The sequence below is a fragment of the Eptesicus fuscus genome, chromosome 11, assembly GCF_027574615.1.
Source record: "Eptesicus fuscus isolate TK198812 chromosome 11, DD_ASM_mEF_20220401, whole genome shotgun sequence".
NCBI lineage: Eukaryota > Metazoa > Chordata > Mammalia > Chiroptera > Vespertilionidae > Eptesicus > Eptesicus fuscus.
Window position 1 is genome coordinate 46048414 of NC_072483.1, and position 13120 is coordinate 46061533.

The following is a 13120-nucleotide window of genomic DNA, read 5'->3' on the forward strand; positions in this document are numbered from 1 at the left end:
TATGTGAAGAACAGAGGAGAGGGGAGAGAGAAGAAAGAAAAAACATATTTTGTAGTGGAATTGGTCCCTTAGGCTAACGCCAGCTATTTGGGGATTATTCCAAGCTTTTTGTTATCCTGATATATGATAATTGGGTCTAGCTTCCCCCCCCTCCTCCTGAGAAACGGAAATATTGAAATGATGCCTCTTTGCACATTCACCTAAGGTGGCCTTTACTTCTCTGCTGCAGAAGACTTTGTTGATGAACTTTGTTTTGAAACTCCTTTCCTTGAAGGCTAATGGAGCTGACTCAGCCAGGTGGTTGTCCCATTGCATCTTCATTGCTTATAAGAAGTGCAAGCATTAGAGCAAGATTCATGTTTTTCAATGCTGTTTCACAGTGAATAACTTTACTTGTCCTAAGTGGTTTTTTACATCCACACTGCTAATGGAAGGCCTACGTCCTCAGTGGTAAATGTGGAAATCTCAGTAGCAGATAGTATATATATATATATATATATATATATATATATATATATATATATAAAAAAACAAAAACCTCAACTGTAGACAAGGGCATATCTCTTTTTGGTGAAGTTGGAAATGATTTTCCTGGTCCCTTGTTTCACAGCATCCTGATGAGAAGAGATTGGAAGGCCTCTCCAAGCAGCTGGACTGGGACGTTCGCAGCATTCAGCGCTGGTTTAGACAAAGACGCAACCAGGAGAAGCCAAGCACACTGACGAGGTTCTGTGAGAGCATGTAAGTTGCTGTTTTTCTTTTTGAAAGAAAAATCTGCATAGTAACCCATACCACCCTTGAGGTGAAAAATAAAGGCTTAGTCCAGGCTCCAGCGGCCCCTAAAAAGCCACTTTGTGGGGAAAACAGTACATGAAAAACTAGGGAATAGTTGGTACAAGTTTGTGGTTTCCACTTTGGATGCAGTAAATGAAGTTGGCTTCTGCATGGAGTTTCTACAAAGTAGGCATATTACAGAACCTACAATGGAATTTTCAGTCAGCCACTTGAAATATAGCACTAAAAATCATTACATTTATAGTTTGAATTTTAATAGAGTAGACTTTGCCATCAGGTTCTTTCCACTGATAAAGCTGAGATACTAGGATATATTATCAGAGGGTCACACTGATGACCTATATTCCTGGAGAGTTAAGAAATGGCTGTATTATATTCTTGGGTGAGTTTAATGAAGCATTGCCTGAAGGTGGGGCATGGAATGAAATTCTCTTCTATTTCGGAAATGTGAAGTTTATGGTGTGTAAATTATATCTCAAGGAAGCTGTTAAAAATGATAGAAGACCCAGCGAGAACTCTTTTAGCACAGGGATATTTTGAAGTAGTGACACTCAGTACACGTATCTATAGGAAAGTTAGAGAAAGGAATATTGAAGCATTGAGCACATCCCCCACAAAGGGAGGATTCTGCCTCATTGTTCTAGTTGGTTTTCCTCCTCTGGGATACATGGCACCTGTGTCTAACCGTTCTTTCCTTTCTTTGGGAGCTTTTTCCTGACACCTGGGCATTTAACTGAAGTGCCGTCAGTGTAGCTCCCTCCATTGCAGCCTCTTTCTATTTGGGGTTAAAGTTACATTTTCAGGTCTGGCTTCCAATTATGCCCAAAAATTGTTTTAGCAATTGTAATCTAAAGCTTAAAGGGAAACCTAATCTTCTAGGACAGTGGTCGGCAAACTCATTAGTCAACTGAGCCAAATATCAACAGTACAACGATTGAAATTTCTCTTGAGAGCCAAATTTTTAAAACTTAAACTTCTTCTAACGCCACTTCTTCAAAATAGACTCGCCCAGGCCGTGGTATTTTGTGGAAGAGCCACACTCAAGGGGCCAAAGAGCCACATGTGGCTCGCGAGCCGCAGTTTGCTGACCATGGTTCTAGGAGAATGAGTGAGAGGCAGAATAATGTCGTAAATCCTAGGGCTGGATAAATACGGGGTGCATTTACAGGGTCTTCAGGAGGTCAGAATATTTATAAAACATGGAAAAACAGCCTCGTAGATACAATCTGCAAAGCCCTTCCTGTAATTGAAGTTAGTGGCAGATTATGGAGGAAGGATTTATGCATCTGGGCTCCTGCTCAGAAGCTGGGATTGCTGCCTGGTCCTGCCAATACTCAAAGGGCTGCATCCTAGAACTGCAGGTCTGAGTAGGGGTGAAGTGGGGTCTCAGCCCATGCCCACACACTGAAGCTCAGGTGCCATCTGCTCCAGCTCCCGCTAACTTACTTGGTACCTCCGTGCTAGCCCTTCCTACACTATGCTGAGTCTACATCAGCGTGTGTAAGAAGCAGTCACCTGGATCCTGTTAAAGTGCAGATTCTGATTCAGTCGTTCTGGGATGGCGGCTGAGAGTGCATTGTTAGCACATTCCCCGGCCACGATGCTGGTCCATGGGTCACTTTGACAAGCAAAGCTCAACGTTATATCAATGTCTGTGTCTTCTCCCTGAATTCAACTGGTTCTTACCCGCATACCACAATCACCAGGATGATTACTGTTACAATTAGTTAAAAGTATTTCAATTAGTGAAAAACATTATTATATTTAAAATTGTTTTTCTTGAAATATTAATGCTTATTGCATGTAAATGGCTAATTATTTTGTATCTACAATCTAGTAATAGATTTATTTTGTATATTCTAAAAAAAAACCAAGAAACTTAATGTATCTGTTTTAAATTAAAAAAGGAAAAAGAAAACATTATGCTAAAGGAAAGAAACTAGTCACAAAAGGCCACATATTGTATGATTCCATTTATAGAAAGTGTCTAGAACAGGCAAATCGCTAAGACAGAAATCAGATCAGTGGTTGCCAGTGGCAAAGATGGAGGGTTGGAAAGTGATAGCTGACAAGTACAGGGTTTCTTTTTGGGGTGATAAAAATGTTCTGGAATTAGCCCAGCTGGTGTGGCTCAGTGGTTGAGCATTGACCTATGAACCAAGAGGTCCTTGGTTCAATTCCCGGTCAGAGCACATGCCTGGAGTTGCAGGCTCAATCCCTAATGCAGGGCGTGGAGGAGGCAGCCAATGGATGTATGTCTCTCATCAATGTTTCTATCTCTCTCTCCCTCTCTTTAAAATCAATAAAAAATATATTTTTTAAAATGTTCTGGAATTTAAAAAAATTCTAAATGACTGCTAGAGGCATGGCAATGTTAAGGCACAATGTGGGGATTGGGGGTGCATAAAGGCATCAATTATGATCTCTTCCCTTGGGTAGCTTATTTATAATAGTGTCATGTAAAATGTAATTTCTCAACATGTGAGAGTCAAGACAGCTATTAAAAAAACAGATATGTGTGCTAAACGATTGGTATGCACAGTCAGTAACTAAAGATTAAAAGATAAAGATCAATTGTGGGTTAGAGCATCACAGGGGTTGCTGGGACTAGAACTAAGTCATTACCAGTGGCCTTTGACCCTATTGCAGAAGACTGTTAATGAACTTTGTTTTGAAACTCTTCTCCCTTGCCCTCTAGGTTGACAATAGATTCTCCTGCCTTTCTGAGGACTTTTGTTTGCATCATTTATTCTCTTATTTTCCTTATGGTCTTTAATGGGCCACTTCTTCAGATTCAGTCTTCAATCTCTTATTTCCCTCTTTCTACCTTCCATCCTCTGTGTAAAAGGAGTTCTTTTCTCTCACAACTTCTTCCAAAGCCATGTGTCCAGTGCAACTGTTTCTTCTGAGTCACCTCCAGCTGGCTACTCTGATTTGCTTCTACTCCTGACTTCTCTTTTTCTCCTATTCTTGTATGCTTCTGTTCTGTTACACGCTAGAAATAAACCAACCAGCCCCTGAGATCCATTAGTTCTTTGTAAAGCCACTGCAATGGCCCCAGTCCTGATGGGCCTCATAAATCCCATTATTTATCTGATATGCTTGTTGGCTGCAAAAATTTTTTTTACATTTTCCTAAAATACTATTATCTCCATGGTCTGCTGCTTTAAAACTTTAATGATTTTCCTACAACTATAGGATCAATATTAGGCTCCTTAGCCTGATATAGTCTGGCCTTCACCTTTTTGATGTTAGTTACCCAGACGACCCCTTTCTTCCTGAGGGCCATGTTTCCACTGTCCCTACTTTGTTCATTCCTGCCTTGGTTTGTCCCCTACTCCTGCCTGGGAACCTCTGCCTTCCTCTGCCCCGCCCACTTACCCCATATCCACTCTTCAAACCCCAGGCCCTCTCGGAAATGTGCTGTGACTGTTGGGTCTGGAGGGAGCGCTACTTCTTCTGAATTCTTAGTCCTTATTGGAAGAGCTAGTCGCTTAATACCAAGTCACATGTTTACTTATGTGGTTATTTATCTTTTCATAGCTTGTCTATATAGTATCACCCTAATTATATCATACTAGAGGCCCAGTGCATGATTGAATCATGCATGTGTAGGGTCCCCTACACGCTTTCGCTTTCAATCGCGGGGGAGCTGGGTGCCTGTCTGCTGGTGCACCAGGCCTTTCGGAAGCCTCCGGCTCGGCAGAGGCTTCCGAAAGGCCTGATGCCGGAGCAGACAGGCACCCAGCTCCCCCGCTTTTGATGGTCCGTGGCGGGATGTGAGCTCGCTGCCCCAGAGGCCCCTTCTGTCCCGCAGCTCAGCGTCCCGCCGGCCCAATCGGCTACCCCGGCCACCCCGAGTCCCGCCCCCTGCGCCTCCCGCTGGCCCAATCGTGGGCGTAGCAGAGTGATGGTAATTTACATATTACCATTTTATTAGGTAGGATGTGCTCCTTGAGGGCACAAGAACCACATCTTGTTTTTCTTGAATTCTTCTCTGCCTTTACCACAACATGTAGACGCTGCTGAATCAATATTTGTCGAATGACTCTATGTTCAGATGACATTGTTTTGGAAGAATTTGCTGATCTAAGTTGGCATACTGCCCCTACCCCCAATGAAGAGTGTCTAATATACTTGGACTTTACCTAAAATTTATCTGGGGATTATTACTGAACTATGGAATGCTCCAAGCCAATTTCAAAAGCAGAAACCAGGGGGAAAGAATGGGATAGCAAAGAAGTATGTTTAGGTAGCACCATGGAAAATAAAACAGAATTATATTGTTCTCTGCATGCACACATGTATGTCACAGTTATTTACTCACCACTTTAAAAAATAATCAGGGAAAGCCATCTTAACCAGGGATGCACTTCATAATCACCTGGTAAGCTTTCCAAAATACGTACACATGCCCAGGCCCCACACCAGCATGTCTGATTAAGTGTGGGGACTCAGTTGGGGTCTGGACATGCATATCTTGGGAGAAATATCCTGAATTCTGATGACACACATCTCTGGTTAAGAAGCACTAATCTCTGAGAAGAGATGACTGCTGTTCAAATCTACTAAACAAGCAAGACAACACAACTTTGGAGCTTATAGATCTAGGGCCCCAATGGAAAGATTCTGTAGTTTTTTTGTTATGTAAGTACTGCTTTAGAAACCATAGCATCCCTCCAGGGGAATTGTATTTCATCTGTCAGCAGTGTAGAATGCACCAAGATGCATGCCAAACAGTGCTTATAACCATCTGCTGGCATGTCCAATTTTGGGCACACCCATTTAACGCAGAAGGACTGAGTAGGAGAAGCTGCTCAGCAAGTAATGTGTTGAAACATTGACGTGGTATTTTTTTTTTTTTCTTCATGCTGATGTCAGTCATTTACAGCTGTGTTTGTTTTGATGCATATTTCTTCCAGAAGCATTTCAATCTTTATTGAAATAGAGATTTTCAAGAGGGAGTAAAGAATTTATAAAAATGAGATGTCACGTGAGACATTTTAGGAGAAACTGGCTCTGAATGGGAGCCATTTAACTGGGGGATCAGGCTTTGAGGCTTCACCTTCCTCCTCTAACAATATCTGGATAACATAAAAGTAAATATCTGAAATGAAGATATCTGCAGGGTGACACAGGAAGGGGCAGAGATAAATTTTCAGAGTAAAATGCTTTCCTCTCAATTGTGCCCTACCTATGCTCATTATTTTTTAATATTGTGCAGTAGGTTTAATCACACACATCTGGGAGTAAATATTATGTGTGGCTTTCATTTCAGCAGTCTCTATTTGATTGGACAGATAAATCTCCCACATGATAACCTGAAAATGTAGGAGAAGGAATAGTCATGCTTCACAGATTAGTGGTGATTTATTTGGATTGAAGATTGATCCGTGTGGAGACTTGCTATAAGATGTGGATCCAAGGTTGTCTTTTGTTTAGGAATTCCATTTTAGACTTGATGCTGATTAAAATGATCCCCAGATGCTTCTGTATCTGTATGCTTCTGTTAGCGGTAGCACAATGACCAAAATCCGGGAACCTTTTGAAATTGTGTCTTCATTTCTGCAAAGAAGGCCTGTGGTCTTAATTTGTGATTCCATTGAACTAAGGATTAACTCAGCATGAGAAACGAGTGGCTTAACCAGTTGCCTTCATGCCACCAACTTGGTCACTGCTTTTATTTGTTAGCTGTTTTATTTGGACAAATCAGCAGTGCTGTCTGTGACTTCAATCTGAAAGTGGAGCCTGATAAAGGGTCGGGGTTGTACAGGAAGCAACAAGTTGAGTCTCATATTCCTTTATTTCAGGTCAGTCTTTGATCTGAGGAAATTGTCTGGTTTTTATAACTCAGTCACCTGTTTGGAAAAAAAAAAAATCAACTGCATATTTGTAAACTGCTTTAGAATCTTCCATCTTCCACACTAGTGATGGACAAAATTTGCCAAAAAACAATTTAGTTTTGATCATTTTCTCCATTAGATCATGACGTGAGCATCTTTTACAAAGTTCACCATCAAAGTTATGCTGGAGATTGATGCGGTTTCAGAACAGGAGAGTAAGAAAAGTGATGTCTTCATTGTATCAGTACTGGGATACATGATCGGCAGTGTGTCGATACTGATCATAAGTCTGAAAAAACATTAATCGTAAATTTGGGGTCAACCACTTAGGTCTTGAATAGTATAAGGTTGAGTTGTTTTGTTGCTGTGAAGGTGACTTCATGGGATACATGATCGGCAGTGTGTCGATACTGATCATAAGTCTGAAAAAACATTAATCGTAAATTTGGGGTCAACCACTTAGGTCTTGAATAGTATAAGGTTGAGTTGTTTTGTTGCTGTGAAGGTGGTGATTATTTTTCATTAATACAAAATCATTCCTAGGTTGGTGAACAATTTACATCATTCAAAGTACATAGTTACTCTGGCCTCAGTATCGTTCAAATTTGGTGTGGAAGGCTATTCTTGACTATTTCCAGTGGTTTTAAATCGGTGGGTTGTGTTCAGGTCAGTTTTGACATTGGAACAGGAGTCAGGGAACTTTTCCTGTAAATGGCCAGAAAGTAAATATTTTAGGCCACATGAGCCTGGTGACAATTACAACTCTGCTGTTATACCACAAAAACAGCCCTAGACAATGCAAATGTGCATGGCTCGTTTTCAATAAAACTTTATTTATGGATACTGAAGTTTGAAGTCATCATTTTCAAGTGTCATGAAGCATTATTCTTAATTTTTTCTCCCAGCAATTTAAACATTTTACAACTATTCTTAACTCATGGGCTGTACAAAAACAGATGGCCTTCTGGATTTGGCTGGAGAGCCATCGTTTGCTAAGTGCTTTAGGATTACAGTAATATTAACAGTTCTTTCAAGAAAGAGAATGTGTTCTTGTAGCACCAGGCACAGTAATCCATTGCTCAGAGTGTTGCCATGTAATAGAAGCATTATGACAGTTCTGTAATTAGTGTGCCCCATCTCTAATATTCCTGAGACATGGTGCCTTAATGCAGTTTCATTTAGCTCAATCAAGCCCTCTTTGAACTTATTAGTATTCTTAGGCAGTGTCGCTTTCACTACAAACATTATGAAGATTGATGAACCTGACTATAGGCAGTCTATTCTTTTGCCTTGAATAAGCTCTTAAAACCTTTCTCCCTCTTTCCACTCCAGACCTACCATCTGTAGCAAGTTAACTCGGGTTTTCCAATTAAATCAAGCCTCTCACATTCCTTGATGGCATATGGCTAGGCCTTTAATCCATGTATACTGGCTAATTAAGGAAAACATAGTTTTTCTAAAAATATCAAAGAGGCTGTACTTTGGTCAAGCTGGCTGCATACTCAGTATTGTTGGTCAGTTTTCTTTAAATATTCAGTTTCTTAAGGCTCTGTAGCCCGGCAGTCCGAGATCCAATAATTTTGTCCAACATGGAGTTGGAGAGTGATGAAAAGGACAGAGTATAGTCCTGGCCAGGTGGCTCAGTTGGTTGGAATGTCATCCTGAACACCAAAAGGTTGTAGGTTCAGTTCCAGTCAGGGCACATCCCTAGGTTGCAGGTTCAATCCTCAGTCGGGGCATATATGGGATGCAGTTTCTCTCTCACATCGATGTTTCTCTCTCTCCCTTCCTTCCTCTCTCTCTAAAATCAATAAACATCTGCAGGTGAGGATGAAAGAAAGAAAAAAAAAAGGACAGAGTAAATTGAGGAATAACTGAATTTATTAAAGCCTAATATTCTTATTTAATTCTCGTCTGCCATATTTTGAATTTATACATCATTTCTCTTTGTTGTTTATTCTATTTTAAAAGTTATTTATTTATTATTTAGGACAAAATTATGAAAATCATTATAATCAACTTTGAGTATAGGAGATATATAAAATGTTTGTAAAATTTAGAGAAAAATCCTCCAAAGCCTACCAAACAGAAATTAATACTTTAACCTTTTCTACTTATACAGGATTGTAGTCTACATATGTGCCCACACAAATACACATACATGCTCTGTATCTAAGTTTGGTGCCTTCCCTTCTCGAGACTATTTTTATAGAACCCACCTCATCAGAGTGTCTGAAGAAGACTATAGAAACATTGTGTTTTATGCTTTGTCTTCCGGATCCATAAGTCACTATTCTCTGAGTGGCAATACAGAAGGTTGTGCTATAATATGATGTATACATTCCACAAAATTGCACAACGAAACAAAACAACACAACACACGTCTTATGAGAAAAATGAGTCAGGACACAACACTCAAAGACTTCATCAGTGACATTAAAAGAAGAGTTAGGAACCTAGTAAAAACAGGAGTATAGTCTACACATGTTAAATGGTTAAAAAATAGAGTTTACCTTTTAAAAAATAACCTGATGTTTGCTTGTAAATTGCTCTTGGGTATTAGTTTGCTAGGGCTGCCATAACAAAATCCCACAGACGGGGTGGCTTAAACAACAGGAATTTGTTTCTCACAGTCTAGAGGCTGGAAGTCCAAAATCAGTGTGTCACAGGGTTAGTTTCTCTTGATGGTTTTCTCATTGGCCACCTTCTCCCTGTGTCCTCACATCGTTTTTCCTCTGTGCATGCTCACCCTTGATGCTCCTTCTCATAAGGACACCAATCATATTGGACTAAGACCCCAAACTTAGAATCTCACTTAACCTCAGTTGCTTCCATAAAGGCCCCATTTTCAAATACAGTCACATTGGACTTCAGGGCTTCAATGTATGGACGTTGGGAGGCACCATTCTGTCTATAACAGTATTGGAAGGGTTACAGCTCATAATTTCTATGAAGCGGAGAAAGGAAGATGATCCAAAATTGGAGGGCAAGTTGTGACACCAGATGGGTGTGGCTCGTAGCACGTGTGAATTGAGGTGGCTTGGAGATGTTTGAGAGGGGTGTGTGTGTTTTGTGTATTCCTGCACTGCTCAGGTTAACTCAGTGTAGTTCTCTGCAGTTACCTAGAGCTTCTGGCAGATGAAATCACATATAAGCAATTATGAAATTCTTGTTATACTCACATAACCCTGGAAGACATTCATGGTTTCACAACAAGCTTTGCAGCGAGACTAATGGAACAGGGTAGTGGTGTGGTGGGGGAGCTCTGGAGCCCGGCAGTCCGAGTTCCAGTCTTCTCTCTAGGAAAAACCTCTGGGGTATTTGGGACAGATGTTTGGCCCCCCTCAGTTTCAGTTTCTTTCTTTGTCAAATGGGCAGGTAGTGCCTGCCTCATAGGGTCATTGTGGAGGCTAAATAAATGAGTTACCATCTATACAGTGTAGAAAAGTGTGTGGCACACACAGGGGTGGTGAATCTTAGGTACTGTCAACGCCATCATACAGCCAGTTGTTAGTCAAGCTGGTGTAACAGGAGCAGCAGCAAATAGCTAGTATTGTGTCAAAACCGTGCCCTGGCAGTGTGGCCCCCCCATAGGCACACTACCTATCACAGGCAGCTCTGGTGTTTGTCATTTTGGGAGGAGAGATCCAAGGAGAACAGGTTCTCAATTTAGATGAAGCTCTTTTGTTCTGTGGAACCCCAAGGAGACAGAACCACGTGACCTTGTGAGGTCACAGGGCTGTTAACGTGGGCTTTACTTACAAGAAAAAGATGCCAAACCCGTCTGGGTTCAGAGGGCCAGAGCCCTGGGCTTGCTGTTGTGCCGCGACGTGATAGAAGTGGACGAGAAAGGGTGTCCTACTTCAGCAGGGACCCATGCCCACTGTGCCTGCAGAGGCCAGGGCTTTTGAGGCATCACATGAGAAATGTCAGAACACACAGTGAATGTCTTTGAGCCACAGAGGTTTAAAATTTGCCAGGTTTGCCCTAACTGGTTTGGCTCAGTGGATAGAGCATCGGCCTTGCGGACTCAAGGGTCCCAGGTTCGATTCCAGTCAAGGGCATGTACCTTGGTTGCAGGCACATCCCCAGTAGGGAGTGTGCAGGAGGCAGCTGATTGATGTTTCCAACTCTCTATCCCTCTCCCTTCCTCTCTATAAAAAAATCAATAAAATATATTTAATAAAAAAAAAAATTTGCCAGGTGATTCTGAGGAGGACACAGCTTCCCTCTGCCAGGAGGGAGAGGGAGCAGAGCGTGGAGCCCAGCAGGGCTGGCTTTAGTAGAGCCACCTGTGCTAGAGCCAGGACAGTGTGATCAGCTGTGGGAGGGGCCAGCGTGGGAACTTGAGTTAAATGTAATATTTACTGGTTACCTCCTATGTGCTAAGGAGGCAACTGACCTTGAACAAATTTGAGGCTGGGGATCAAATGCACCTGGTTCATGTCTTGGCTCAAGCTATGGTACCCTGAGCTAGTAATTTAACTTTGCTAGGTCCCGGGGGCCTCTTCTGTAAAGGACAAATGACTCTTCCTCACAAGGTCATTTGGGAATTAAATGAGGGTTACATAGAATGTGTGTCTCTCCATGCCTGAGGCTGCAAAGTTGGATAAACAACCAGTTCTGACCTTGTGGAACTCACAAGGGCAATTGATTCTCCTTATTAGTAAAGCTGGTCAAGACGTCAGATAGGGAGCTGTATAACCTGTGATACTTAAGTGATGTGACTTATTTCTAAGGCCTTTTCCCTATTGCCCTAGCCATGGAGCTTTCTGGGTCTTGTATCTTAATGTGCCATCAAGAGAACTAATTTTAGATTGTTGAGAAGGAAACACTTTGTTGCTTCCTCTTGGGAATCTGGTCCAGTTGGCTCTCTCTTTCTGTCCTTCTCTTTACTCTGCCTCCTGCTGTTCCAGGGCCAGAACTTCTGCTTCCCTCTGGCTATTTGCCCTCCTGTGATTAGTTCATGGCGGCCACATCCCTTGGCAAGGGGCAGACAGGAGCCCTAAGAGAATCCTCAACCATTACTAATTTGACTGTAATTGTCTTAAAAGTTGGTGTAATGCACATGAGTCCTGATGTTGAAATATAGTACCTAGTCATTTGAGGAGTGAATGTTTGTGTATAAGGTGGTGGTAGAGGAGTTCGGGCAGGTGGACAAAGTCGCAGGAGGCCCAGCCATTTCCCCTTTGGGAAGATTTGAGCAGATTTCAAGTGACTATTGGGGAAGCAGACCTTTGGGGTTTCTCTGTAGGCCTCCCCAAATTTAAATTCATAATCAGATGGGAAACGTAACTAAATGCAATTAAGGCCAATTGCTTTAATTTTAAATGCAAGTCAAGTTGCAGGCAGTGTCCATTGAGCTGTCTTGACTTGAGAGAATTTAAGTATTGTAGAAAAATGACTTTAAAGCCCAGCCGGGCCAAAACCGGTTTGGCTCAGTGGATAGAGCGTTGGCCTGCGGACTCAAGGGTCCCGGGTTCGATTCCGGTCAAGGCATGTACCTTGGTTGCGGGCACATCCCCAGTGGGGGGTGTGCAAGAGGCAGCTGATCGATGTTTCTCTCATCGATGTTTCTAACTCTCTATCCCTCTCTCTTCCTCTCTGTAAAAAATCAATAAAATGTATTTAAAAAAAAATAAAAATAATAATAAAGCCCAGCCGGTGTGGCTCAATGTTTGAGCATCGACCTATGAACCAGGAAGTCAATGTTTGATTCCTGGTCAGGGCACATGCCCAGGTTGCAGGCTCGAAGGGGGGCGTGCAGAAGGCAGCCGATCAATGACTCTCTCTCATCATTAATGTTTCTATCTCTCTCTCCCTCTCCCTTCCTCTCTGAAATCAATAAAAAATATATTAAAAATGATTTTAAATGTGGACAGTATTTCTTATTTGGTCTATATACCATCTCATAGCAGTTGCTGTGTAGAATAGAGATTTTCAACTGGGGTCCACAAGAATGTTTAAAATAAATAGTTAGGCAGAACCTGACTATTTAGTCAGGGGCCCTGACCTCTTTTCCCTTAGGTTGTCAAAACAAAAAATTGACAGCAGCAACACAACAATAGCCGTCCAGTGTGAATGAATCAAAATTGTATTTATTTTTTGTCCAGTCAGCAAAAATATATTTTCGGTGTGCAGCAGAATTTTAGTAATTAGTTTATGTGTGTTGTGAGATGAAAAGGTTGAAACTTGCTGATGTGGGAAGTTAATGATACCGTTTTTCGGAGGATACACTGCAAATGAGGTGATGGAGCACCATGACATACAGGTTAGCAGCAGAATTGGCATTAAAGGTTAGTGCACAAGTCTTGGACATTTCACTTAATTCTTCAGGGTTCTGATAATATCTGTACCCCTTGTATTTAGCCACAGATATAGTGACATTTTATATTTTCATCTTACATATGATTACATAACATTAGGGTTTCTTGCAGATGTGCTGGACACATAATGCTGGTAGGAGAATTAGATCCTAAGCA

At 41.6% G+C, this 13120-nt stretch overlaps 1 protein-coding gene across 2 annotated transcripts in view; it reads left to right on the forward strand.

Annotated features, from left to right (window-relative positions):
* CERS6 (ceramide synthase 6) overlaps positions 1 to 13120 on the forward strand; it is a 257579-nt gene that overhangs the window by 82061 nt on the left and 162398 nt on the right. For both annotated transcript variants that reach the window (XM_008138608.3, XM_008138609.3), the window contains exon 3: positions 611 to 741. In XM_008138608.3, coding sequence (XP_008136830.1) covers positions 611 to 741 — 131 coding nt within the window. The remainder of the gene's footprint in view (positions 1 to 610; positions 742 to 13120) is intronic.